General features: G+C 47.5%; 2 protein-coding genes across 4 annotated transcripts; one reads left to right on the plus strand and one right to left on the minus strand.

Annotated features, from left to right (window-relative positions):
* Nucleotides 1-2,001: 2,001 nt before the first annotated feature.
* On the plus strand, nucleotides 2,002-4,164 carry DMAC1 (distal membrane arm assembly component 1). The gene is made up of 2 exons (XM_048512645.1): nucleotides 2,002-2,381; nucleotides 3,752-4,164. Exons 1-2 carry the CDS (start codon nucleotides 2,186-2,188, stop codon nucleotides 3,817-3,819), a joined length of 264 nt encoding a protein of 87 aa, XP_048368602.1. The 5' UTR covers nucleotides 2,002-2,185; the 3' UTR covers nucleotides 3,820-4,164.
* Nucleotides 4,165-6,540: 2,376 nt separating this feature from the next.
* UBXN1 (UBX domain protein 1) lies at nucleotides 6,541-22,473 on the minus strand. 3 transcript variants are annotated; one of them, XM_048512681.1, is made up of 10 exons: nucleotides 22,353-22,473; nucleotides 20,525-20,601; nucleotides 20,044-20,097; nucleotides 19,826-19,947; nucleotides 18,036-18,114; nucleotides 14,997-15,188; nucleotides 13,578-13,629; nucleotides 11,548-11,673; nucleotides 8,355-8,538; nucleotides 6,541-6,920 (listed from the first exon to the last, which is right to left on the minus strand). In XM_048512681.1, the coding sequence occupies exons 2-10, from the start codon at nucleotides 20,578-20,580 to the stop codon at nucleotides 6,871-6,873; spliced, it is 915 nt and encodes a 304-aa protein (XP_048368638.1). In that variant the 5' UTR covers nucleotides 20,581-20,601; nucleotides 22,353-22,473; the 3' UTR covers nucleotides 6,541-6,870. The 3 variants fall into 3 exon arrangements, with proteins under 3 accessions (XP_048368638.1, XP_048368645.1, XP_048368629.1); XM_048512688.1 differs by having other exon boundaries at nucleotides 20,502-20,601; nucleotides 22,353-22,411; XM_048512672.1 differs by lacking the exon at nucleotides 22,353-22,473 and adding an exon at nucleotides 21,823-21,965.
* Between the last annotated feature and the right edge of the window lie 3,875 nt (nucleotides 22,474-26,348).

Consider the following 26,348-nt stretch of genomic DNA (forward strand, 5'->3'; position numbering starts at 1 on the left):
TCTTATTTTTATTTCAGTGGGATAATGACGGAGAATAGGTCTATCACTGGTCATTTAGCCACAATAGCTTAATTGGACCTTTGGCTTCAGAGCAGACAGCAGGCTTTGCTTACAGATTGCTCCGTGGCATCAGGCTGGCCAGTGTTGGATACTGGACTACAGAGGAACCCCTGATTGGGTTGCAAACTCTTGAGCAGGGAAATTCCTGGAGATTTTGGTATAGAGTATGGGGAGGGCAGAGTTTGAAAAGCTGCTTTCTCCAGGAGAACTGATTGCAGTCATCTGAAAGTTTGTTGCAATTCTGGGAGGTAGCCAGGTGCCACCTGGAGATTGGCAACCCTACAATCCAGCAGTGATCTGGGGTGCAAACAATGTATAAGCCACTTTGCTGTAAGTGGTGTCTGATGTGGCTTACAACAAAGATGCAATAAAGCAAAGAAATATAACCCATTGGGTGTGAGTAAAGTGCCATCAAGTTGCAGTTGATTTGAAAGACCCCAGCAAGGGCCTTTCAAGGCAAGGGAGGAACAAAGATGGTTTGCCAGTGCATTGAGAAGGAGCAGTGGCGTAGTGGTTAAGAGCAGGTGCACTCTAATCTGGAGAATCAGGTTCGATTCCCCACTCTGCCACTTGAGCTGTGGAGGCTTATCTGGGGAACTAGATTAGCCTGTGCACTCCAACACAAACCTGCTGGGTGATCTTGGGCTAGTCACAGTTCTTTGGAGCTCTCTCAGCCCCACCCACCTCACAGGGTATTTGTTGTGGTGGGGAGGGAAGGGAAGGGAAAAGAGATTGTAAGTCCCTTTGGGTTTCCTACAGGAGAGAAAGGGGGAGTATAAATCCAAACTCTTCTTTTTCTTTGTAGAGGCTTTCTTGGTGATCTCCCTTCCAAGTACTGACCCTTCTTAGCTTCTGAGATCTCATGAGATTGAGATAGACATCTCATCCCGCAAACTGTTGGCAACAGTAAAATAATATGGAACTATTTTAAAAGGCATCTGGAGGATTTTGCCAAAACAGGGATTACTTTTTTTTTAGGGCCAATAACAAAATAATAACTCTCCCTTAAACACAAAGACGGGTGAAGCAGATGGTCTCATCGGCAGTTGTATTTTGCAAGGATCTGTGGGGCTGGAGTAAGTGCAATACAGGCATGCTCTGATCAGGAGCTGATCAGATTAAAATTCATTAAATACCTCTTGTTCCGGGAGAAAGGGACTGGAATGCTCACTGAGCAATGGGGAGTCCATTAGGATCAAGAGGAAGAAGAAACAGTAGGAAAATCCTGACAATAGCAACAGCCAACAACCCCACCCCCCACCCCACCCTACCCTTTGCATCTCTGCAAAGGTTAGATCATTTTTACGGGATTGAAAATCAAACATCCATTTGGAATATTCAGCTCCAGGACGGGAGCTGTCCTTGGAAATAATTTGGATGTCTGGCTGCTTAATAATTCGAGGCCTTATAAAATTATGCTGTTGTCGAAAGAGCTGCACTTCTTGCCAGTGGGCTTATCTTTCAACACTGCTTTAAGCACTAAATCTGCTGACATGAGTCGATGCCAACTTTGGGTCTGCCCACCAAGCACTCTCAACTATTTTCTCCATCTGAAGGTTGCATTCGGTCTCTGAGGTCAGGGGTGGTTTCCGTCGCCTCTCTGAACAACAGTGTCCAGCTTTTGATAAAGGCGTTTATCCCGAAGTACCCAACAGGCTGTTTCTCATGGCCATTTTGCGCACTTTGCAGAGAGGCAAGCTCAAATGGTGAACCTATGGCACTCCAGATGTTCATGGACTACAATTCCCATCAGCCCCTGGCAGCATGGCCAATTGCCAGGGGCTGATGGGAATTGTAGTCCATGAACATCTGGAGTGCCATAGGTTCGCTACCACCCGGCCCTCACCAACTACTTTTAGGTTACAAAATTGTTCCCTCCCATACTCCTTGAAATTTCCTTCAGTCGGGCCACCCTGATAGCGGCTCAGCCCACTTTCATTAAGCGGAACTAATGACTGCGAAGGCATCGGCCGCCCGGGCTTCAAAAGAGGGGCACACGGCTGACTGACTTCCATAGAGAAGGAAAAGATAGAGGGTCATCAATAAACGGGTTTCGGTCGTGCTGCACGAGCCGTTTCCCGTGCGTGTTTGTGGGCGCTGCCATTTTTCTTCCCCGGGGGTCGTCATGTCGTCCAAGTCCACGGAGGTGGCTCCTGCCGCCCCCCAGAAGGCTCTCTTCGGGTCTTGCTGGAGCTGCCGCCTTTTGAGCGGGGCGGCGCTGATCGCCTCCAGCGTCTGGGTCTATCTGGGGCCTCGCCGGGTCATGCAGCAGAGGATCCCCCCCAATATGTGGCACATCACCCAGCTCACCTTCGCCGTCGGTAAGTGATGGGGCACGGCTGGCCACCTTCCTCTCAGCTGGCTCCACCGTGGAATGATTGGGTGGAACGGTAAATAGTGCCTCTGAGCATGTGTAGACTTGCATTTTTCTTCTCGTCGTCCAACTAAGGTCCCATTTGAACTTCCAGGTTGAATAATAAGGCTTTTAGGGACGGGGAAAGCAGGAGAAGAGCCCATCTGGACCAGAACTAGCTCTCAGTTGTCTTGTTTCCAGATGCTAATTATTATTTGTTTCCAGTGTTTGGTAAACCTGGTTTGCTATAATAAATGTTGGTTGATCTGCCCTAAGGAGCAGCAGTGACATAGTGGTTAAGAGCAAGTGCAGTCTAATCTGGAGAGCCGGGTTTGATTCTCCGCTCTGCCATTTGAGCTGTGCAGGCTTATCTGGTGAACCAGATTAGCTTGTGCACTCCCAACATATGCCAGCTGGGTGACCTTGGGCTAGTCACAGTTCTTTGGAGTTCTCTCAGCCCCACCCACCTCACAGGGTGTTTGTTGTGAGGGGGGAAGGGCAAGGAGATTGTAAACCCCTTTGAGTCTCCTACAGGAAAGAGGGGGATATAAATCCAAACTCTTCTTCTTAAGTGTTGCTTTGTTGTATCCGTCTGCTTTACTGCATCTTAATTCCAATTTCCAAAACGTACAGTGGGACAACCAAACAAAACCGAATCTATCATCTTTTGTGTCAGGGTTGCTTTCCCCTTTGCACCATGTGGCTGGGCTCAGCCCTTCCATACTTCAATAGAATGGCTAGATTATGTTCCTTCCAACCATAATTTGGGCCTGTGAATCGCAACGAAGTTCGGCTTCTCTCCTAGCTGTTAAAGGAAGTTTTCTCACTTTTCTCCACATTGCCCCAAGCCTTTGGCTCTTCCTGCAGAGCCTCTTTTCAGCTGGTGCTCAGTTGGATAACGGTCAAATCTTTCCTCCACTTCTGGGGAGTACTACCCTGTATCCCCGGAGAATAAGCCGTAGTAGAGGTTTTGCTGAAGTGCTAAATATAAAGCATCCCCCGAAAGTAAGATGTAGCAAAATTTTTGTTTGGAAGCATGCCCATCAAACAGAACACCAGAGCATGCAGCTGCAGAGTGGAAAAATAAGACATTCCCTGAAAATAAGACATAGCGCATCTTTGGGAGCAAAAATTAATATAAGACACTGTCTTATTTTTGGGGAAACACGGCACTGCTGTTTATGGGATAGGTGCCTTGTTTTGCTATGTAATGTTAATTTTAAAAATTTTGCTGTTTTGGGGTTTTGCTACTTGGTGGTCTTTGTATGGAAAGGCAGGGTGAAAACCATTTAACAAACATGTTTCTCTGCTGCTAACATCTGCCCTCTGTTCTGCCAGGTCTTTTCTGTTGGGGTGTGGTAGTGATTGTAGATCCGGTTGGGAAACAGATACGGAAAGACAAGTGAGCAAGAGGAGTGAGCAGCATTGCCTTAAAGTCAGGGTCGCCCACCCATCTCTCCGTTCAGCATCACTTTATGCTGCCTCCAGGAAAACAGCGAGAAGGTGGAAAGAAGATACCCCAGAGGCTACTGACAATGCTAGTGGTATACCCTCAGAGAAGAAGAGAATCTGGCATCTTCTTCCCCCTTAAAATTGACTGTTTTGTTTTTCTGTGTCTGTACAGCTAAGTTGCTTGTTACCACCTCGAAAGTACAGATAACACATCTTCTTCGCAATGATAATAATAAACTATCTTGTACAAAAACCCAACTTTGATCAAAATAAACCAGTCTCAATTTATGAAACACCAATTGCATGTCGTGTCAGTGGCTACAAACTGAGATGGATGGTGCTATTTTTGGGTTGCATCTTCTGTACCTTTAACAAGCTGTGAGTTTTTTCCTCCTTTTAAAATATTTTGGAATGATGAGATTTAAATAAGAGTAGCCCTGTGGGTCAGACCAAAGGCTCCTATTTTCCAGCATAAAGTCTGCCTATGGTGTTAGAGGCCAGAAAAGGAATGGCCCTTTTCTTCCCTCCCCCAAGATTTAGCGGTACATTGCCTCTGAAAGCGGATACTGTATGTCAGGAGCTGCAATGTTAGAATAAACAATTTATGAAGGGAGAATGGCAGGCGGAAACTTTTTATGGGCCTGAAGGACTTCTTGAAGTTTCCCTACAGAACAGGAAATGACAGTCTAAAAGCACTACCCAGGGTGCTCCTGCATGTGTTCATTAATCTGAGTTTTCATTTATGCTATTGCATAATAAAAGACTCACAACAACCAGTATTTACTAGTAACATACATTTCATCCGCTTTGTCAATATCTTGTTCAGGATTTTACTATAGTTTGGCCTTCTGATTGTAAAAAAAATTTAGGCCCATAGATTGTGTAGCCTGTGGCAAAGTACTTTATCTGTCCTTCAATCAGTTACCATACCGTTGCATTGGATGACTGCGAACTGTAGAAGATACATTGGAACTAGCTAGATTATGACATTTTACAGACATTTAAGAAACGAGATCCGGTGGCTTCAGTCACACAAAATGGAGGGGAGAGAACAGTCTCTCCTTCCCCTCCAAACCAGAAAAGCCATTGAATTAAAAGGTAGACGAGATGACTTCCTGTTGAATTCACTACCTCCAGTATTCATCAATGTTAGGTAAAGGTACTCCCCCTGTGCAAGTACCAGGTCATTACTGACCCATGAGGTGATGTCACGTGACGTTTACTAGACAGACATTTTATTATTATTATTTATTCAACTTAATAACCCGCCCACCCCCTACGTGGTGGTTTGCCTTCCCGTCATCTATACTTTACCTCCAACAAGCTACTCATTTTACCGACTTCTGCATTTTACACTCAGCACGCTACTCATTTTACTGACTTCGGAAGGACGGAAGGCTGAGTCAACCTTGAGCCAGCTAACCGAATCGCAACACACCAATTCCATCACTAGTTCCATTGGTGCACATAGAAGTGCTTTGATTCTGTATTGTTGCTCGAGTGTAGGATTACTGTGCACCTCCACCCTATGCAGAAAGCCACGCAGAAGATATGATAGCCATTTGAAGGGATGTCATGTTGGTGAGGGAGCAAGCTTGTTTTCTGCTGCTCCAGAGACTAGAACCAGATATAATGGGTTCAAGGTGAAGGAAAAGAGATTCCACCTAAACATCAGCAAAAACATCCTGACAGTAAGGGCTGTTCAACAGTGGAATGCAGGACCTCGTGGCGTGGTGGGAGATCTCCTGCAGTCGCGGGTTCGTTCGCGAGGGTCAGCGCAAGAACGCAGGACGACGACGCGGTGATATCATCTGGTGGAGCGCGCCGGCAGCGAGGCAGCTGGTGTCCGTGTTCCCAGCTTAACTCTCCCAGCCAAGTGCATGAAGCTCCTGGCACCTTTTATTATGATTCTAGCCCGAGGGGCATGTAGAAGGGCGGAGCAGGGGGGGGATTCCGGAGAGCTGGAGAGCGGGGGACTGAGAGATAATCATGTGACGTCGTGATCTCGCACCTGGCTGCTACGTGCGGAGAGGAGCATCAAAGCGTCTAGGCCTAATCCTCACCTGGGGAGGCAAGACCATTGTCCCTTTGTCCTGGGACACCCGGTAGGTTGTGAGCCAGGTAGTTCACTTGACCCATGATCTTCATCGTGGGGGTGAGGGCGAGGGAGCGGTGCGACCAGAAGACCGTAGGAGCGCCGGTGTTCCAGCGCTCTACTTACGGTGCTGCTGGGTCAGCAGTGCATCCCTACAGTCTCCTCCTTTGGAGGTTTTTAAAGAGAGGCTGGATGGCCATCTGACAGGAGGGCTTTGATTATGCGTTCCTGCATTGCAGGGGGTTGGACTTGATGGCTCTTGGGGTCTCTTCCAACTCTATGATTCTATGACTCTGGGTGGACCACATGACACGCACATGCATACACCCTTAGAAGGAAAGCCTGAGTTCTGGATGGCCTTATAACCACAGCAGTATGATCACATTTACATCTTTGTAGTACTACATAAATCCCCTCCCCCTCCAACAGGCAGACTCCCCAAAAAGATCTTGCAACGTAGAGAGATGAGTCCACCTTAGACAGGCCACATCAGCACGGATAAGCCTATTTCAACAAAGATCTGCCAAGCTCCGGCTCTCGCTCGGCCTCTCTGCAGGTAAAGAACAGCCACAACAAGAAGCAGAAGAGAAAGGTTTTTTATTCGTGGTGCAGCCCCCAGAGGGCAGCCAAGTTGCAACACTGCCCTGCTGCACCGAGAGGGTGGGGGGGGTGGGACAAACTCCTCTATTACCCTCCTGCCTCCAAGCATCATTGATTCTGAATCCCAGCCCGAGTGATGTCACTGCTTTCGGAGTCTCTGCGGTCAGAGCTGGTTGGAAAACCATGGTGGGGGTTGTGGGGCAGCCATCCCCCCGAAGGTGGAGCACAAGGAAAAGAGAGATTCACCTCCAGCAGCTGCAAAGGGAGGAGGGCGGAGACCAAGGTTGAGAGTGCAAACGGGATCCCCTTTTCAGCTGTTCCCCTTCTTGGCAACAATCAGCACAGCTGAAGGCACCAGACCTGTGGGGAGGAAAGAGAGAAGCTGAAGGGGAAGCTTAGCAGGGGTGCGAGGGAGGAGACAGAAAAGAAAGACTATACCCGTGGTGGCGAACCTTTGGCACTCCAGATGTTATGGACTACAATTCCCATCAGCCCCTTCCAGCATGGCCAATTGGGCTACCTATTCCCCGGTAGGGCAGAACTGACAGTGGCAGGAGGAAAAAAATGAAGAGAGAATGGGTAGTTTCCCTGCATGTTTAACACCCAAGAGGAACCTTAGACCTCCACCTTTGGCTTCAGGGCATTCACAACAAACTCCCTCTTGTTGTTATTAAGGACAGCTTTGGATACTGCTAGCAGGAGAAAGTGGAGACCTATTTGTCACGTGATTTGCCCAGAACCAATTATGCTGGTGCGTAGGGCTGGAAATCTTCAAAGTTTGGACCATTATTTGCCAGGGATGCTATAGCTTCAGATTTCCTGTAGAGCAGGGATCTTCAAACTATGGCCCTCCAGATGTTCATGGACTACAATTCCCATCAGCCCCTGCCAGCATGGCCAAATGGTAGAGCTCATGGGAATTGTAGTCTCTGAACATCTGGAGGGCCATAGTTTGAAGACCCCTGCTGTAGAGAAAAGGAGCTTGATGACCTATATACCCCCTTCCACTTTCACAGTTGTGTCTTCCAGCATGGTACAGTGGTGAAGAGAAGGTGGACTCTAATCTGGAGAACAGGATTTGATTCCTCATTCCTCCACATAAGCAGCAGACTCTAATCTAGTGAACCAGATTTGTTTCCCCACTCCTGCTGGTTGACCTTGGGCTAGTCACACTCTCTCAGCCCTGCCTACCTCACAAGGTGTCTGTTGTGGGGAGAGGAAGGAGTTTGTAAGCCCCTTTGTGTGTATTATGAATCTAAACTCTTCTTCCGCCCATCCAATATGAAACTAACCATGCAACTTCTGGAGCTGCCAGAGCTAAATCTAGGTCATACATCCATGTCCAACTATGTTGACACGACAAAGATGCCAGCTTTTAATCTATATCTCCAACCCCATCAATTTTCACAGCAAATATCAGACGTGGCAGTCACTGGACACCGAGGAATTTCTGTAGCTTTTCTGTCTCTTGTGTTTGCTCTACAAACATAGAGGAAACAAGCTGAAGGGGATTCGCAGTCTGGTGGGAGGCAGAAAAAAAGGTCGCAAGGAAATGTGTCCTGATGGTTTAGAACAGGGAAGGATCCAGCAGTCAGGATTCTCAAAGGGGGAACTCGAGGTGGAAGTGGGACCGCTGTGCTTTTAGGGGCAGGGGGCAAAATGTGCTGCTGCTGCTGCTGCAGCTACTTGAGAGAAGCTGCGCCTCTCTTTCTAGAGCGCTACTGAAAACCAAAATCCTGCCAGGAGCAGATGGAGAGGGAACCCTGCGCGCCACCCCAGCTACCCCAAGCTCACCCAGCTCCTGCAAGGGCTTCTCCATGTCTTCCTCAGTGAAGACGCGTCGGGGGAAGCTAGTGAGGAGGATGAAGGGCTCTTCATCGCCGTCCTTGCGATTCAGCTCCACGTAGAGCCGGACGGCCGCTAGCTGCTCTTTGGCTCTGAAGGTCTGCGTGAGTGACGTCCCGTCCAGCAGCCTCACCTGCCAAAGAAGAGAGGTTGGTCCAACTGAGGAGGCTCTGTGTGCCACAGAGGGGAGCCTTCAGGACCTAAGAAACCAATGGTGCCGCCTCCGTTATGGTTATGGCTCTGACTCTGACTCTGTGCAACTGGCCAGTCATCTGCGCAGTGCAAAGGTGTGCAGGGAGTGCCTGCTGGGGTGCTCCTCCCTGGGATCAGTGATGCTGCTTTCCAAATGTTGCTGGTCATGGAGGGGGAGCATGCCACTTGCTCTGCATGTGCACCAGGCAAACTGCGCAATTGCCAGAGTTGGGGGGGGGGGGGGGGGAAGGGGGTAAGGCCAGCGTATTTGTGCCTCCTCTCCTTGTGCTGTGAGTCATTTTGTGGACGGGTCTTCTGCCACCAGCTCTGCAGTAATGGAGAGGGCACCAATATAAAAACAGAACAAGGCGCACAGTGTGGCGAAAAGGTTAAAATGCCCAGTAAGATGGACTCGAGGGAAGCGTACAGACGTTTTCCTTGTCTGGGCTCCCCCTCTGGAATCTGAAGGATTTAACGAGGCAATGAGAATAATTTTCTCTGAAAAAATTATATTTTTAATGTCTTTCAGTGCTGCTTCCAATAACACAGGATAGAGGAGAAACATAAATAGGCATAAGGGCAGCAGAAGAAAGAAGAAGAGGAGGATGAGTTTGGATTTATATCCCCCCCCCCTTTCTCTCCTGTAGGAGACTCAAAGGGGTTTACAATCTCCTTTCCCTTCCCCCCTCACAACAAACACCCTGTGAGGTGGGTAGGGCTGAGAGAGCTTCGAAGAACTGTGACTAGCCCAAGGTCACCCAGCTAGCTTGTGCTGGAGTGCACAAGCTAATCTGGTTCACCAGATAAACTTCCACAGCTCAGGTGAAAGAGCAGGGAATCAAACCCAGTTCCCCAGATTAGAGTGCACCTGCTCTTAACCACTACGCCATGCTGGCCCTCTGTCACTCAGACCAATAAAATGTTGAGCAGCAAAACTAATCGGCACTAACTGTGACTGATGCTGAACTCAGTGGAGTCAATCAGGAGTAAGGTGGGAAGAGAAAGGTTCCCCAATCAATCTAAAACCTAAATAAACCTTAAAAAGCTCTCATCTCGCACATCAAACAACATAAACTTCAAGTAGTTTGGGCAAACACTCTAGGAGAGGGAAAGGCAAGGGGGCCACTACAAAAGAGATTACTGTCTTAAGCAAGCAACCAATCATCTGGGAAAGGGACGCACAGCAGAGGACCTTGGGCTGTATCCAGACTGAACTGGCAATTCCTGCTTCCCAGGTCATTCCTCAGGGTCCCGTCCCCCAAGAGTGTCACGTTGTGGTGATCAGTGGGCTGTAGTGAGAAGGGGGAGGCAAGAAGGTCCCATTCCGCCACTGAAACTTTTAATCTGGTACTTAAAAACCTTCTCTTGTGAAAACTTTTCTCTGATTTCCCAATTCTGTTCAATGCAGGCCACAGCATGATTTACACAGGGCTGGAACACTTTCCCGAGCACTGCCCATTTACAGCAGAAACCTGTGTGATTCTACCTGTAGTGGCAACTGGGCAATATGTTTGACAGGGAATGCAGGTGGCACTGATAGAGAGGGGAACGGCAGGAGAGCAAGGTGGGTGGGTGGTGTCTGGGCTTGTGGGCATTAACAGAAGTTTTGGGCCCTGCCCCCCTTAAGGTATGCTGACACTGGCCCTGCCACCCCACCTTTCTTTTTGGAACTGTTCCTTATAATATCCAAATTAGCATTAAAAGTCTCTTTATACCCACACTCTGGCTTCAAACTACATGCTACAGAATGCAGGTGTGACTCAGGCTCTACTCCTGTAAAGTGACTTCTCAAGTTTCTGCAATGACAAATTAGTTGAGCACATCTGGTGCATCTAACATTCACAAGAGTCTGGTGGTCCACTAGGAAATGACTTCTCACACTATACAAACCCCTATGTGAGGTCATATTGCCCATAAGTAGGTTGCACTTCTGAAAAAGCAAGGCTCCCATGTGGCAGCTGTATGCATGTATACAGGTGAATTTTATGTACACGTTCCAATGTACAGAAAAGCCGTAATCAATAGCAAAGCTGTAATTGTAGGTGGCTGTAGGTGCATGGCAGGGTTATCCCTCTGTACCTCCTACAACTGACCTGCCAGGTGGACCAGAATCATTATTTCCACATTGCTGCAATTGATGGGGCTGAAGCCAAAAGTGGCCTACCTATCCTTAAGGCTCCCTGAAACATTCGTAGAACAGGAGAGATCAGAACCAGGGCTCAGATGGGATTGCTCATGGGGGCTGTTTGGAACAAGAGGATGGAAACGAAGCGGTCAGACACCAAGTCAGACTGTTGGTCTGTTTAGCTCAGCACAATCTCTGTTGATTGGCAGCGGCTCCGAGACCTGCGGTCCTTTGAACTGGAGATGCCAAGGACTGAACCTGGGACTTCTCCGTGCAAAACAGGCGCTCTTCTATTGAGCCACAGCCTTTCCAGTTCGGTTTCAGCCCAGGCGAGGGAAGCTCCACCCGACATCCAGCACGGGCAGGTCTGGGCTTGCCGCCAGAGTGCACGCAGGCACCTCCCCTTGAGGCTGCTGCGGTCTTCAGAAACTAACTGCAGTGGCAGCAATTGGAATACCAGGAGAACTGGATTGGGAGCTTCCAATGCCACTACACCACAATGTGGCCTGGAGCCAATTCCAGCTCCAAATTTACTTATTCGCTGATCTCAGTTCTTCTGCCTGTATCATTTTTTGTCTTCTGCTACCAATAGAATTCAGGTATTACGGATGTTTTGTGAGGATCAAAGTGGAGCCTACTGTGGGTGAAGAGCAGGGTAAACACGCAGACTGTAACAAACACATAAAACACACGTTTTTAACTATGTAGGACAGCAAACGGAAAAAGCCATGTCTCTCCACTGCTATCTTGGCCAAGAGAATTTGTCTTCAGCAGAGCCCATCCTGTGCAAGAAAACCTTCCTCCCGCCCACCTGCGATTCATTACCTGTATCCTGCACTGATCATACTCTCGCTTGACAGGGGGTTCCTGGCTTGGTGAAGAGGGAACCAGTGCGGGGGCAACGGGCTCGGGGGGAGAGGATGCTTGAGAAGAGCTGCTGCAGCCACCAAACTGGAGAAAGGGGGAAAAAAGGAAACATGTTGTGCACCATACCACCTGACCAGGGATGCTCTAGAGGGATGGGAGTCCTTGTGTGAAGAGCAACTTGCAGGGTGTTTCCCTTTCATTGCTCTGAGTAGAGCAGATCCAGGCAAACAGCTCTCAGTGCTTGGCGATCTGCTAGGCCTGGCTTGACAGAAAGGTGTGTAGCTTTTGAAAACATAGCCCAGGACTGACCCTGGGTGCCACGCCTCCCCCAGCTGCACGCCAACCCCAAACTCCACATAGAGTTTGGGAGCAGGGCTCACCCCACTGGTCAGCATTCAACTGCACACGTACCCTGAACTCCACGGGGAATTCAAGGGTGGGACATAATTGCAAGGGAGGGTGTGGCCCTGGAATGTGCCCCCCAGAAAGTGGCACCCGGGGCTCTAGCCTCCCCGCCCCTCCTCACTACGTCACTACTTGACAGTATAAGCAACCCTAGCTGCTGCTCCAGGCAATGTCATTGCCAGAGCGTGGATGAGATCTTTCTCCAGCAAAATCGAGCATCTTCAGTGCCTGAGCTAAGATTGTTTGCAGCTGGCAAAGCCAGTGTTAGTCCAATAGCACCTTAAAGACCAACAAGATTTCCAGCATAGAAGCTTTCAAGAATAAAACAGAATGACATATTTTATCTCCCTGTCTCTTCATACAAGGAAATCTGCATTAGATTTAGATAAAGATGGAGGGACAATTGGTGGAAGAAACATTAACCGCCTGAGACACGCCAATGATGCTACGTTTCTGGAAAAAACAGCGAAGACTTGAAATGACTACTGGTGAAGGTCAAAGCAGAAAGTGCCAAAGCGGAACTACAGCTATACATCAGGAAGACAAATGTATAACTACTGGGGAATTATACAACATTAAGACTGGGGATGAAGAAACTGAAATTGCTTAAGATTTTCTGTTCCTTGGCTCCAACTGAAAGGGAGACTGCAGTCAAGAAATCAGAAGGAGACTTAGACTAGGAAGGGCAGCCATGAAGGAGCTAGGAAAGATTTTTAAGTATAAGGATGTGTCCCTTGGGACCAAGATTAGATTACTTTGTGCCATATGTACTGGTGTGAAAGTTGGACAGTGAAGAAAACTGACAGGAAGAAAATTGATTCCTTTGACATGTGGTGTTGGAAAAGTTTTACACTACTGGGGACCAGTAAAAAGACAAATTAGTGGGTTCTAGATCAAATTAAGCCTGCACTCCCCTTAGACGCTAAAATGACTACTCTGAGGCTGTCATGTTTTGATCACGTTATGAGAAGATAAGAGTCAATGGAAAAGACAACAATGCTAGGAAAAATTAAAGGCAGCAGCAAAAGAGAAAGACCTAACATAAGATGGATTGACTGTATAAAGCCACGACCCTCAGTATGCGAGACATGAGCAAGGCTGGTCATTCATTCACGCAGTCACTATAAATCGAAAGCAACTTGACGGCACTTGGCGCGCGCACACCCACACCCACACCCACACACAAGCTTTCAAGAGTCAAATCTCCCTTTGTCAGGTACATGCAGGAAATCTTGTGGATCTTATAGGTGCTAGACTTGAATCTTGCTCTTTCACTGAAGACCAGGCCTGGCTGCCCACCTGAAATTATCTTCCATTGGTGTAACTCATATCTGCAGGGAATGGGGATGTAGGCTGGTTCCGAACATGTTGTGCCTTGCGGACAAAAGATGCTCAGGAACAGCATGAGGGGAGGATAAGTGGAAACTGCCCTTCCTCCCGCTAGTGGGAGACAACCTTTAAACCCAACCCTCTTGTGTCTCACGCTTTGTGCCCTGAATAGACACAAAGACTCTGATCTCTTCCCGCACTGAAGAACAGCAGTATGACCCCTCCTCCCCCCCCAACTTCCTCCGCACACCCACCTTCTTGGCTCTCTCGGCCTTGTCTCGTTCAATCTTCTCTCGCACTCGCTGCCTGGAGGAGAAAAAAGAACAGCTTTAATAAAAGCAGGAGAGGTGCAAAAACAAGGATGCTGTCTCTGGAGAAGTCCCAAAACTAGACTCCACGTCACAAAGTCTTAAAAATACTGAGAATAGCCCTTTCAGGAGTTAAGCTCCTTCCAGTGTCCGGCAGAGACAATCTGGGGAGGGTTTCCAGGGTCCTAGAGAAGCAGGACTACTTTCCTCCCATGTTTCTCTAGGCACTGCATTCTCTCCTACTCCAGTTCCCAGTGACACCCTCCCCTAAGCCCTATCCCCTTTGCAATTCACTTCCCTCATCCAGGCATCTACGTGTTAACTAAGAATTCCTCATTCACCGGAGCAACGCCTGTTTGCCCAAAAGCAGAATCAGAATGGTCTAAGCTGGCAAAGGAGTTATGCACAGCCAGGGGTGAGTTCACTCCTTTCCTTGGTTCCAGATGGCCTCTTCCACCCCAATACCTTCAATCACTTATTAATGTATTTCTACCTATTGCCTAGTGAGTCATAGACAACCAGCCACTTCCTGATGGAAGGAAGGAAGGAACGGGGAGTTTCCCATCCCAAGATTCAGTGAACGAGGGCATGTTCTGCATGTAAAGCAGCTGCTCCTTCACAAAGCGAGGACTCCCCACATGTGGCAATATGGGAAGCTGTCTTAAACCCTTGGCCAATTTAGTCCAGTTTTGCTCAGTTCTGTTTTGCAGTGACATCCTACTGCTGGGAGATGCCAGAGGCTCAATGGGGTCTCAGCACATAGAAGAATAAGAAGAAGAGTTTGGATTTATATCACCCTTTCTCTCCTGCAGGAGACTCAAAGGGGCTTACAAGCTCCTTGCCCTTCCCCCCTCACAACAAACACCCTGTGAGGTAGGTGGGGCTGAGAGAGCTCCAAGAAGCTGTGACTAGTCCAAGGTCACCCAGCTGGCGTGTGTGGGAGTGTACAGGCTAATCTGAATTCCCCAGATAAGCCTCCACAGCTCAGGCGGCAGAGCTGGGAATCAAACCCGGTTCCTCCAGATTAGATACACGAGCTCTTAACCTCCTACGCCACATAACTACACAAAACACACGCTTTCTGCTGAATCAGACCGTGGGTCCGTCAAGGTCAGTGCTGTCTACTCAGGCTGGCAGTGGCTCTCCAAGGTCTGAAGCAGAAGCCTTCTGTATCACCTATTAACTTATTGCTTTTAACTACAGATGCTAGGGATTGAACCCAGGACCACCTACATGCAAAGCGGGCGCTTCCTCACTAACCTATGGTCCTTGTGGCCCATTCCTTTGCCTAAACCCACAGCTAGGCTTCCCGAGCCCACGGACACAGCCTCCCTGCCTAGGGGAAGCCTTTCCTTTCCCTCTCACTTGGCCAGCTTCTCCTCCATCTTCTCCTTGCGCCTGTCTTCTGCCAGCTTCTTCATCTCGTCCTCCTGCAGCTTCTGGCGGATGAGGGAGAGCTCCTGGCCCTGCTTCCGGCGCTGCTTCTCCCGCTCGATGCTCTCCCGTTTCTCCCGCTCCTCTCGCTCCCGCTGCTTCTGAGAGATCAGCTCCATCATCCTGAACAGGCAAAGAAGGGCGGGTCAAAGAGGCACTTTGTAGATCCGGGCTCTCCCAGTGATCCGTGCAACGCTCACCTCTAGGCTGGACTACTGCAACTTGCTTTATGCAGGGCTAAGCTTGGGGGTGCTCCGGATACTTCAGCTGATGCAAAATGCAGCAGTGCGGGACCTCACCAGGACCCCACGGCAGCTGAGCATCCAGCTGGTGCTCCGCCAACTGCACTGGCTCCAGGTGGAGTACCAGATCAGGTTCAAGGTTCTGGTGCTTACCTTCAAAGCCCTAAACCTCTGGGGTCATCCTCGTCCAGTAGGTCCCCCAAAGAGCGCTGCATTCAGTGAACAACAATCTGCTTGTGATCCCTGGCTGGCCTCGATCAGGGACAGGGCTTTTTTTGTCCCTGGTCCCTACCAAGATCAACACTCTGTCTAATGAGACCCCAGCCCTGTGGACGTAATGCAATTCTGCAGGGCCTGTAAGACCGAGCTATTTCACCAGCTTATGATTGAGGCAGCTACGGTTTTATACCACTGAAATAGCCTCCCTCTCACCCAGCCCTCTTCCCTTCCTTTTTCTGCTTCTCTGATGTTATTAGTACAGGATAGTAGTGGAATATTTTAGCCACCATCTGTGTAATAGGTTTCGGTGTTTTAAATGTAAGGTTTTATTATATTGTTGCATTCATTGCATTATATGTTGGAAGCCACCCTGAGCTAGCTAGCTAGCTAGCAAATGAATGAATGAATGAATGAATGAATGAATGAATGAATGAATGAATGAATGAATGAATGAATGAATGAATGAATGAATGAGCGAGCCCCCTGCTTCCGGCTGCCATCTTCCAGAATCGCTCCTTTCTACATAAAGTACTAAAGATATTTCAAGAGTGCCCCAAGAGTGATCATTAGTGCCTTGTATTGCTAGATGGTTCTAGGATCCTGTGTTTGAGATAACGAGGAAATCTCACATCAACACACGTGAAGCTACCAGATACTGACTCAGACAGTCAGTCCGTCCAAATCAGTACCGCCTACTGAGAAGAAGAGTTTGAACTTATATCTCTCCTTTCTCTCCTGTAAGGAGACTCAAAGGGATTTACAATCTCCCCCCACCCCCACAATAAACATTCTGGGAGGTAGGTGGGGCTGAGAGAGCTCCGAAGAACTGTGACTAGTCCAAGGTCACCCAGCTGGCATGTGTTGGGAGTGTAAAAGCTAATCTGGTTCACCAGATAAACCTCCACCGCTCAAGTGGCAGAGCGGGGAATCAAACCCGGTTCTCCAGATTAGAGTGCACCTGCTCTTAATCTCTACACTACGCTGGCTTTCTGGCAGAGGCTCTCCAAGGTCTTAGGTGGAGGGTCTTCCACATCACCTATTACCCAATCTCTTTTAACTGGAGATGCTAGAGATTGGACCTGGAACCTTCCATATGCAAATGCTCTGCCAGGAGCCCTCCTGACAAACTTCAGGTGTGCATCCATTTTATGTTTTTAATTACTTGTTATATGTGGGATGCCGCCATTTTGGCTTCAGATAGAAGCTCCCTGATACAGAATCAGGCCACTGGTGTATCTAGTGGCCCCTCTGGCAATGGTTTGCACATTATTCCAAAGAATAGAATAGAATAGAATAGAATCTTTATTGGCCAAGTGTGATTGGACACACAAGGAATTTGTCTCCGGTGCATATGCTCTCAGTGTACATAAAGAAAATACATTTGTCAAGAATCATAAGGTACAGCACTTAATGATTGTCATATAGGTCTAGTAAGCAATCAGGAAACAATCAATAGTAATAAAAACATAAAATGTAAAATCATAAAATAAAATGAAATGTCAGCACAGGCTATAGTCATACAGTCATAATTGGGAGGAGATGGGTAATAGGAATGATGAAAAAAGTAGTGCAGTAATTATATAATAAATATATAATAAATAGTTTGACATTATCGAGGGAATTATTTGTTTAACAGAGTGATGGCATTCGGGAAAAAACTGTTCTTATGTCTAGTTGTCTTGGTGTGCAGTGCTCTGTAGCGACGTTTAGAGGGTAAGAGTTGAAACAGTTTATGTCCAGGATGCGAGGGGTCAGTAAATATTTTCACAGCCCTTTTTTTGACCCGTGCAGTATACAGGTCCTCAATGGAAGGCAGGTTAGCAGCAAAATTGTCTTGTACTGAACAGCTGTTGTACTGAGCCTTGTACTGTCTACTCTGTTTGACAGCAGCTCTCTCAAATATTATGCAGAGGCCTTTCCTAATGAGATGTTGGTGAATCCGGGACCATAACCATACAAAGTCGATGCTCTTAAACAGAAAGGGTTGAATCCCATAGAGGACCTCTCTGGAAGGGGGGGGGGATTTTTGCTGACTCCCACCTCTTATTGTGGATCTACAACTCACCTCCAGGTGTCCCTGGGGGTCCTCTTTCAAGAGAGGGAAACGGGGGCAAGGAAACTCCACTCCATGAATGGAAATGTCTTTCAGCTACAGAAATCCTCCAGGGAATCCAGTTACATCACAAGCTTCATCTCAGGATGGGGATAAGTATTGACATCCCTCGGATCCTAACCACTATTCTAAACTGGCTTACGTATGCAAAAGTGAAGTAAATTTCTGGTGGAACCTCTAAAACCACAGGGATTTCTAGATAACATCTGCTGCAGAGGGCGAAGCATCAGCACTTTGAATAGTACTCACTACACTGCAGAATTATACTATCGATGAAAAAATGTACCTCTGCTTAAATAGACTATACTACAAAAAGGTTTCAGAATGCAAGGACAGAACAATTTATATCAGTGTAACACAAACATGTACACGCATGCACTCATCCTGGATGATTACCTCTTTGTCTGTTCCCGTTTCTCTTCTTCACTCAGGGGGCGCCGGTTATCGTCCTCACCTAATGCCTCTAACGTGGGATCTATGAGAAGAAAAGTCTGCTATTATCATCTGACCAGTAAGGGGAAAAGCTGAGTATGTTGGGAAAGAGACCAGGGAGCCAAATATGCATTGCATTGGGAACTGAGTTCACCCCTCACCAAACATCTCAAGGATGCTCTTTCTAAACAGGGCTTGAAAATGGACTTCTTTCAAATTTTTGACCTTTAATCTCTGCTAGAATCATAGATTTGGAAGAGACCACAAGGGCCATCAAGTCAACCCCCTGCCATGCAGGAACACACAATCAAAGCACCCCTGACATATGTTCACCCAGCCTCGGTTTAAAAATCTCCAAAGAAGGAGACTCCACCACTCTCCAAGGCAGTGAATTCCACTGCCGAACAGCCCTGACAGTCAGAAAGTTCTTCCTAATGTTTAGTTGGAATCTCCTTTCCTGCAATTTGAATCCATTACTCTTGTGTCCTAGTCTCTGGGGCAGCAGAAAACAAGCTTGCTCCCTCCTCGACATGACATCCCTTCAAATATTTAAACATAGCTATCGTGTCCCCCCTTAACCTTCACTTCTCCAGACTAAATCCTTCCCTAGATTATACCACTGCCTTAGACAGAGTCAGACCACTGGTCCATACAACTTAGCGCTGGTCGGCAGCATTCCAAGATCTCAGGTAAGGAAGAGTCCTCTGCAGCCACCTGCTGTCTGAGACCCTTCTTTCAGGAAGACATGAAATGAAATATGGGGTCTTCCGCATGCATACAAAACAGGTGGCTGAACCACTGGCCATAGCCCCTCCCATAAAGTGACTCGAAAATACCCCGGTTCACAATGCTGCTGTGTCACTGGTCATTGATATACCTAGCTCAGTGTCCTCTTCTCTGGGCTTCGGGAATTTCCCAACACCTGCTCCTGAAGCTGCTGTCATTGGGCCCTCTTTTTTTGTGTGTGTGTCCACTTCCTTTTTCCTGTGGCTTCTTTAGATTGCAAGCCTCTAAGCAGAACTTATCTCTTTTTAATATTTGATTTGTACAGCGCTCAGATAACAAGTACTTTATAAGTATTCAGATTTTTCTTTAAAGCCTGAGATGGTAAGGATTCAGAAAGAAACAGAAGCAGTAACATGATGGATTTATGGGGTTTGGCATAGTATTCTCCTCCTCCTGAAAAATTCTGTGAGCCTCTGCATTTATCTTAACAGGCAGAATATTTCCACAGGCCACCTATAGTAGTAAAACTCTGGCTGTACAAATCCATAGAATCTTGCTGTCAGACGGCAACGCCATAGGAGTTTCTTGCAATTTTGCACCAGGTCTTCCTTAACCAGCTTGGATCTGTTCTTTGACACTACTGGGAGTAAATTTCAGCCGTATGACCACTGGGACATAAAGTCATTGTCATTTGCTTTAAATCTAGAGTCGCCGTATTCACAATACTGAGATACAATAAAATGTGAGAAAATCAATTGGCATTTTTGCAAACTTTTTAAAAGAGAGACTGTCCAAATGTAAAAGCAGCATCTTCTTGGTTGCACAATTCTAAAGTCACTGGAAGAGCAGCCTGCGGTTGTCTTAGCCTAGCTTGAAAAAGCAGCCGCGAACAGTAACCACATCTACCTGTTCTATGCCCTCTGCCTATGGCAGATGCTGGCAAGAACAAAGCCAAGATAAAGGTGATTCTCTGCTGACATTACCACTTACTAGTCCTCCCATCTCAGCCTGTCCCAATTTGCTCTGACCTGTTTCGCCTTGTACCGCCTCAGGTGTCCTTCCCTCAGGAGGCTCCTCCGTGCTCAGCACAGGGCCCTGGGGTGGTACGTATGGCTCATCCAGGTCTGGATCATTCTCATGTTCCATTAGCCTGGAGAGAAAAGAGACATACCAGTCAGGGGAAGAGAAAGGAGAAGGCTGAGAAGGAATCTGCAAGACACAAGAAGCACACCCAGATAACACTCACCAATCCATTGCTTGCTCAATGCCCTGGTTCCCTGTCAGGGCCAGTGCCTTCTCTCTGAAAGAGACAGCAAAAACAAATTTGGACTGGGCGGTCACGACTCTCTTGAAAATAGCTGGCTATGCACATGTGCAAGGCCACCCCACCTCTCCACGGACAGCTGCAAAAAACAGTCCATACCCAAGACCATTAAAGGGCCTGAGCATCTTCTGCCCATGTTCCATTCCTGCTTTCTGCAGATCCAGTTGTATGCTCAAGCACAGATGGACAGCAGGGAAATGTTCTCACATAGTCACACAAACTCTCTCCAGTGTGCGTTTCTGAATTAAGCTTTGTGTACTGCGCTTCAACTTCCTGCCTGCTCCTCCCTCCAGAATCCTGGAACCAATTCCAAAAGGGCTGCCCTTTTTTTTCCCTTTTCTGTTTACATTCATATTTAATTTATCAAATTTGTATCCCACCCTTCGCAGGGATAGAGACGTACGCTCTGTTCTGGGGGAAGCCCATCTCAATGAGGCTCTCCAGGGCTGTGCACTCCATCGTGAACGGCGGCAGCAAACCCTGTCGAAACAAAACAGAAAAGCCCCAACGTTAACTGCAGGTCTCAGACTGCAGAGTGTGGCCCACCAACGTCTCCTTTGCACCACTTCCAAATCTCACACTGTTTTACATAAAGTAGAGCAAGGAAGGGAAATGTTTCTTTCTATCTCATAATACTAAAATGCAGGGGTGCTCAATAAGGTTGGTAAACAAAAGACTGATAGACAAAACAAAGTACTTCTTCAGTCAAAAGAAATGATCAGCAAGTGGAATTTGGTTTCAAAGGAGGAGAGACAAATTCCAGAAGGATAGATCCATTGATGGCCATTAGCCATGATAACTAAATGGACCCTAAATAGAGAACTGGAATGGTGAAGTGGTTAAGGTGTTGGACTATGATCTGGGAGGTTCAAATCCCCACACTGCTGTTGAAGCCTGCTGGGTGACCTTGGGCCAGTCACAAACTCTTAGCCTAGCCCCGTGGTGGCAAACCATTGGCACTCCAGATGTTCATGGACTACAATTCAGATGTTGTAGCTGTAGTCCATGAACATCTGGAGTGCCATAGGTTCGTCACCACTGGCCTAGCCTATCTCATAGGGTTGCTATGAATATAAAATGGAGAATTATGTAAGACACTCTGAATCTCCATTGGGGAAGAACATGGGGTATAAATGAAGTAAATAAAGGATAATAAAACTTTCATGTTCAGAGGCAGTGATTCTCTGAATACCAAAATGGAGAAGGGAGCAATCATGGTTTGCACTTTGCCTTCCAACCCATCATAGACCTTCTTGGTACATCTGGTTAGTCACTGAGTCAAACTAGAAGGGGTCTGCAAACTGTAGCTCTCCAGATGTTCATGGACTACAATTCCCATCAGTGGGCCATGCTGGCAGGAGCTGATGGGAATTGTAGTCCATGAACATCTGGATAGTCAGTTTGCAGACCCCTGATAGATGATGGGCTAGACAGACCATGAGTCTAACCCAGCATAGCCACGCTTGTGAATGTAAAGTAACTCATTCCTGCATGCCACTGTATTGCAAAGATAATAAAAGGAAAAGGAAAAAGACCCTGTCCATTTGTGAGCAGGTTCAATTTGTACAAATCCAACTATCCACATAAACTGGCAAAATGCTGAGTCTGGCCATTTGTGTATTAAGGTTGGCCTTGCCCATTCCAACTGGCAGCAGAGTCCTTTTGCCTCACCTACTACCTGATCCCTTTAACTGGACTTACGGGTGCCTGAACCTGGGTCTTTCTACGTGAAAAGCAACGGCTCTGCCAATGAACCATGACCGCTCTCCATGGCCATGTCTCATTATTATGGCAGATCAGTGGCAACTCATTCCTGGAAAGTCCTCCAACGTCGTCCCGTTCTACCCCCTAGAAGATCAACCCAACCCCACAACCCCTCTCCCCAGTAAGTCCGACTGCCACCCTCAGGGATGGGGCCATTCCCTCCACCCTGCTAAACTACTCCCAGGTTTCCCCCTCCTAATGCCCCTGCTTCCCCAAGCGGGCTTCACAGAATAAAACCAGACCGCCCCCCACCCCCGACCCCCCACCCCCCACCCCCGCTGGGATCTCAAAATGCAAGCAAGCTGGACGGGAGGAGGGGCTGGGAGGGTCCCTGGGGGCTCCTCCCCCTTCCACGGGGCGCTGCCTTCCAGGAAACAGAGGGAAAGGCAGGCGTGGTCCCGGGAGGGAGACCCCCTTCCTGCCTTCCTCGTGGCCACAGGGAGGGGGAAGACAAAGGCGCCCCTCACCCCCTGCTGGGCCCGGCGCCGGAGACTCCCTCCCAAAGGCGGCGGCGGCAGCAGAACCGGAAGCCCCGCTCCTGTCGCGCGGCCGCTGTTTGGGTCACCTGAGGAGGTTGCCGGAAGGAACGGCGGTGGCCGCGGAGGGACAAACTGGTATCCGAGCGGCGAGACTGAAGCTTCGCCTTAAAGGCAGAGGGACGCATCTGCTCTTTCCTGCTCCTCAATGCTAATTTTCCGTTAATCCCTTCGTTTATTGATTCAGCCTTTGCGCCCTTGATTGGGTTGCTCCCGGATTGCCAACAGACCTGGGGGAAAAAATGCCCGGTGCCCCCCCACCCCTTTGAACCTCTAGCTGCCATAGCTGCTTCCAACCACATTGCTATTGAATGTAACTGTAGCAGCTCAAGGCCGGCTGGGCTTCTTTGCATGGGGCCGGGACCCACAATACTGGCTGGGACCGGAAGAAACATTCAGATTTAAACTGAGCAAAGGTCGACAGGTGCGCAGTGTCTCCCCCTCTGTCCCAGTGCAAATAGCTTGGACAATTCACATCTCCCTTCGGGATTTCATCAGCATCTTCTTGAAATGTTCATTGCTGTTTTTGAATTATGTTTTTTCGAGTATATTGTAAACTGTTTGCGTGTGCTGTGAGCCAGAAAGGGGAAATCAATCTATATCTAGATAGACAGACAGATGTGCAGAATGACCCCTCATGCTGCGGCTGGATCTTCCACATCTGGAATCAAGGAGAGAAAGGAAGGGAAAAGGAGCTTTGGACAGGCTCATCACCCAGGAACACAGTATGGCCGCAAGGCCTGGCCACCGATTGTTTGCCTCAGTCCTCCCATCTGTAGAAAAAAACAGAATGAGCCTGCCCCACAGGGTTGTTTGTTTATTTATTATTTCACATTCTTATCCCACCCTATCTGGAAAGACTCAGGGTGGGTTACAACAGTTAGACACCATAAAATATTTTAAAACAACATTACCATTAAAATTACAAAACCCCTATAACATATTAAAACAATAAATTAATAAATCATGTATAAAAATTGATGGTTGTGAGTAGATGTTGTGAAGGCAAATGGTAATTAGGTGTCTTCCACAACAGAATTTGGAAAGAAAAGAAGAGTTTGGATTTATACCCCCACCTTTTTGTACTGCAAGGAGACTCAAGGAGGCTTACAAACTCCTTTCTCTTCCTCTCCCCACAACAGACACCTGGTGAGGTTGGTAGGGTGAGAGAGTTCTGAACGGGGGCATACCTACATGGTGCCTGGGACAAGTACTGAAATTGTGCCCCCCCCCCCAGTTGCATCCTTGGGGTGGGGCAGAGGAAAAGGATGTCCTCAACCTCTTGCCTACCTCTCCAAAGCAACTCATAGAAGGGCAGTGTGCAGCCAGGCTGAGTGCCTCCGACCTCTCGCTGTTGCCATTAGGCAGCACCCAGTCTCCATGCAGTGCCCCAACGGCAGTGCCCTGAAAAGGATGGAATGGTGACTCAGTTCTCCAATGGTTGGCATGCTTTAGCAAAGTTCAGAGAATCTCTGGTTTGTTTTAATCATTATTTGGTATTAATTTTTATTTATTTATTTATTTATTTATTTATTGTTCCACTTATATACCGCCCTCCCCCGGAGGGCTCAGGGCGGTTCACAACATTAACGGCAATCAAGTGGATAGATAAAATACCGTACAAAGTACTGGTCCTCAGATTAAAATACAGTGCTCAAATTATCGTAACCATTTTAAAATACAGATAGCGTCCGGCTACTAAACTCCTCTAAGAGGGGAACAGCGGGCCTTGGTTGTTGTTAACGGATATCAGCAGCTGGCACAGATATCAGCAGCTGGCCTCCCCAAAGGCCCGGCGGAACAGCTCGGTCTTGCAGGCCCTGCGGAACTTGTTAAGGTCCCGCAGGGCCCGGACAGCTGGAGGGAGAGCATTTATGGTCCATTTGTCTCACTGAACTATGTAGAGGTACTGTTTTGTTTATGGTCATCTTGTTTCACAAGACTGCACATATATTTATATTCAGCTTGACTGGCTGAAATTTGTCAGATCAAATAGGTGGAATGGCGAAGGTGTGATTATGCAGACTTGATTTAAGTGTACGATGCCAAGCGGATTACAAGCTGCACAAATGGCTACTAGATTACAACAACCATGCTGTGATCTAATGCCAGAGCAGGGACTCGAACCAGAGCAGGGTCTATAGTTACACACTTGCTGACAAGAACATTCATTGCTAGATTTTCTGTCCCAATACCTGTTGGTGCAGTATGAAAGCTCTTTTATGTGGTCTAACCCAATTTAACCTGTGTGGTACATCTTACACCCTGTCTTGTCAAACTTCAGAGATGAACAGTTTGAAAATGTATGTTATCCGTTACTTGCTGAGAGTACTCAATATGTTCTACATGTCAATATCTTTGTAATAAACCTGAAACATTTTTGTGTGATATACCACTTGACTTAATTATTTAGAAGTATAAGCATGGTGGTTCTGTACAGACACATAATGGGCTGCTCTCCGCTGTGCTAAATTGCTGCTTTAACACCCACCCCCCACAAAAATGTCTGGCTACAGGCCTGGCTTTGGGATCTGTGGGTAAGAATTCTAGTCCAGTACGCAATCTTTATATCCTGTAGTCCTAGTCCTGTTACATTATTTATCAGATGCCTCATCTTATTGATTGTATTGACTTACTATGTGACTTTTTTAACCTGCTTTGAGTCTCAATATTAATAATAGCCATGCCAATTGTCCCTGCTAATCAGAGGCAATCATTTTCCCTGATAAATGGCATCTCTATTTTTCCTTTTTGAAAGGCTTGGTTATAATTTTGTTAATGCTGGTGGGTAGCATGGCCATTCTTCTGGGTTCAGCTTTCTTCTCATGCTCCCTAGAAATCTACAAAAGCAGGTCTCTGGAGGAGTGGCAAACAAATTTAGTAAATAAATACAATCCATATTCTGGGCGAGGAACTGGTGAAAGAATGCCTGTGCATGAACACAGTGCGCAGACTGCCATTTAATGCATTCCAACTGCTGTGGTGAGCTTCAGAATCCTAGAATCATAGAGATGGAAGACACCACAAGGGCCATCAAGTTCAACCCCCTGCCATGTAGGAGCACACAATCAAAGCACACCTGACAGATGGCCAACCAGCCTCTGTTTAAAAACCTCCAAAGAAGGAGACTCCACCACTCTCCGAGGCAGTGAATTCAGAGGTGGGATCCAGCAGGTTCTCACCAGTTCCCGAGAGTGGGTTACTAATTATTTGTGTGTGCCGAGAGGGGGTTACTAATTGGGTCTGCTTTTCCGTTAGAAATTGCATTAGGTCCAAAAATCATAAAGGCCTGTTGTTTCCTATGTGGCTGGTTAGCGAAGGTAGAAAACGGGATAATTCTCCCTGTTGGGCTGTTTTAAAAACATGTTTTAGAAATATGGTAAAGTTCCTTGTGTAAGGAAAGTATCCTTCTTTTGATTTCTAGAAACAAAATTAAGTATTTGAAAGTATTAAGTATTTGACAGGCAGTCAATTAGAGGAGAAGTTGTTTCTGTTGGCAGTAGACGATAGGACTTGCTAGAATGAGTTTAAATTATGGACAGAAAGATACCAGCAGGAAATTAGGAACTTTTTTTACAGTAACAGAGAAATTATTAATGCCCCACCCACGGAATGCCCGGCCACGCCCCCGTCGTGCCCCACCCAGCCCCATTGGCGCTACACCACTGTTTGAATCCCACCACCATGGGAACCTGTTACTAAAATTTTTGGATCCCACCACTGAGTGAATTCCACTGTCGAACAGCCCCGACGGTCAGGAAGTTCTTCCTAATGTTTAGGTGGAATTGCTTTTCCTGCACCTTGAATCCACTACTCCATGTCCTGGTCTCTGAGGCAGCAGAAAACAAGCTTGCTCCCTCCTCGACATGGCATCCCTTCAAATATTTAAACATAGCTATCGTGTTCTCCCCCCCCCCCCCCCCCGTT

Source organism: Sphaerodactylus townsendi, linkage group LG01 (assembly GCF_021028975.2).
Source record: "Sphaerodactylus townsendi isolate TG3544 linkage group LG01, MPM_Stown_v2.3, whole genome shotgun sequence".
Lineage (NCBI taxonomy): Eukaryota > Metazoa > Chordata > Lepidosauria > Squamata > Sphaerodactylidae > Sphaerodactylus > Sphaerodactylus townsendi.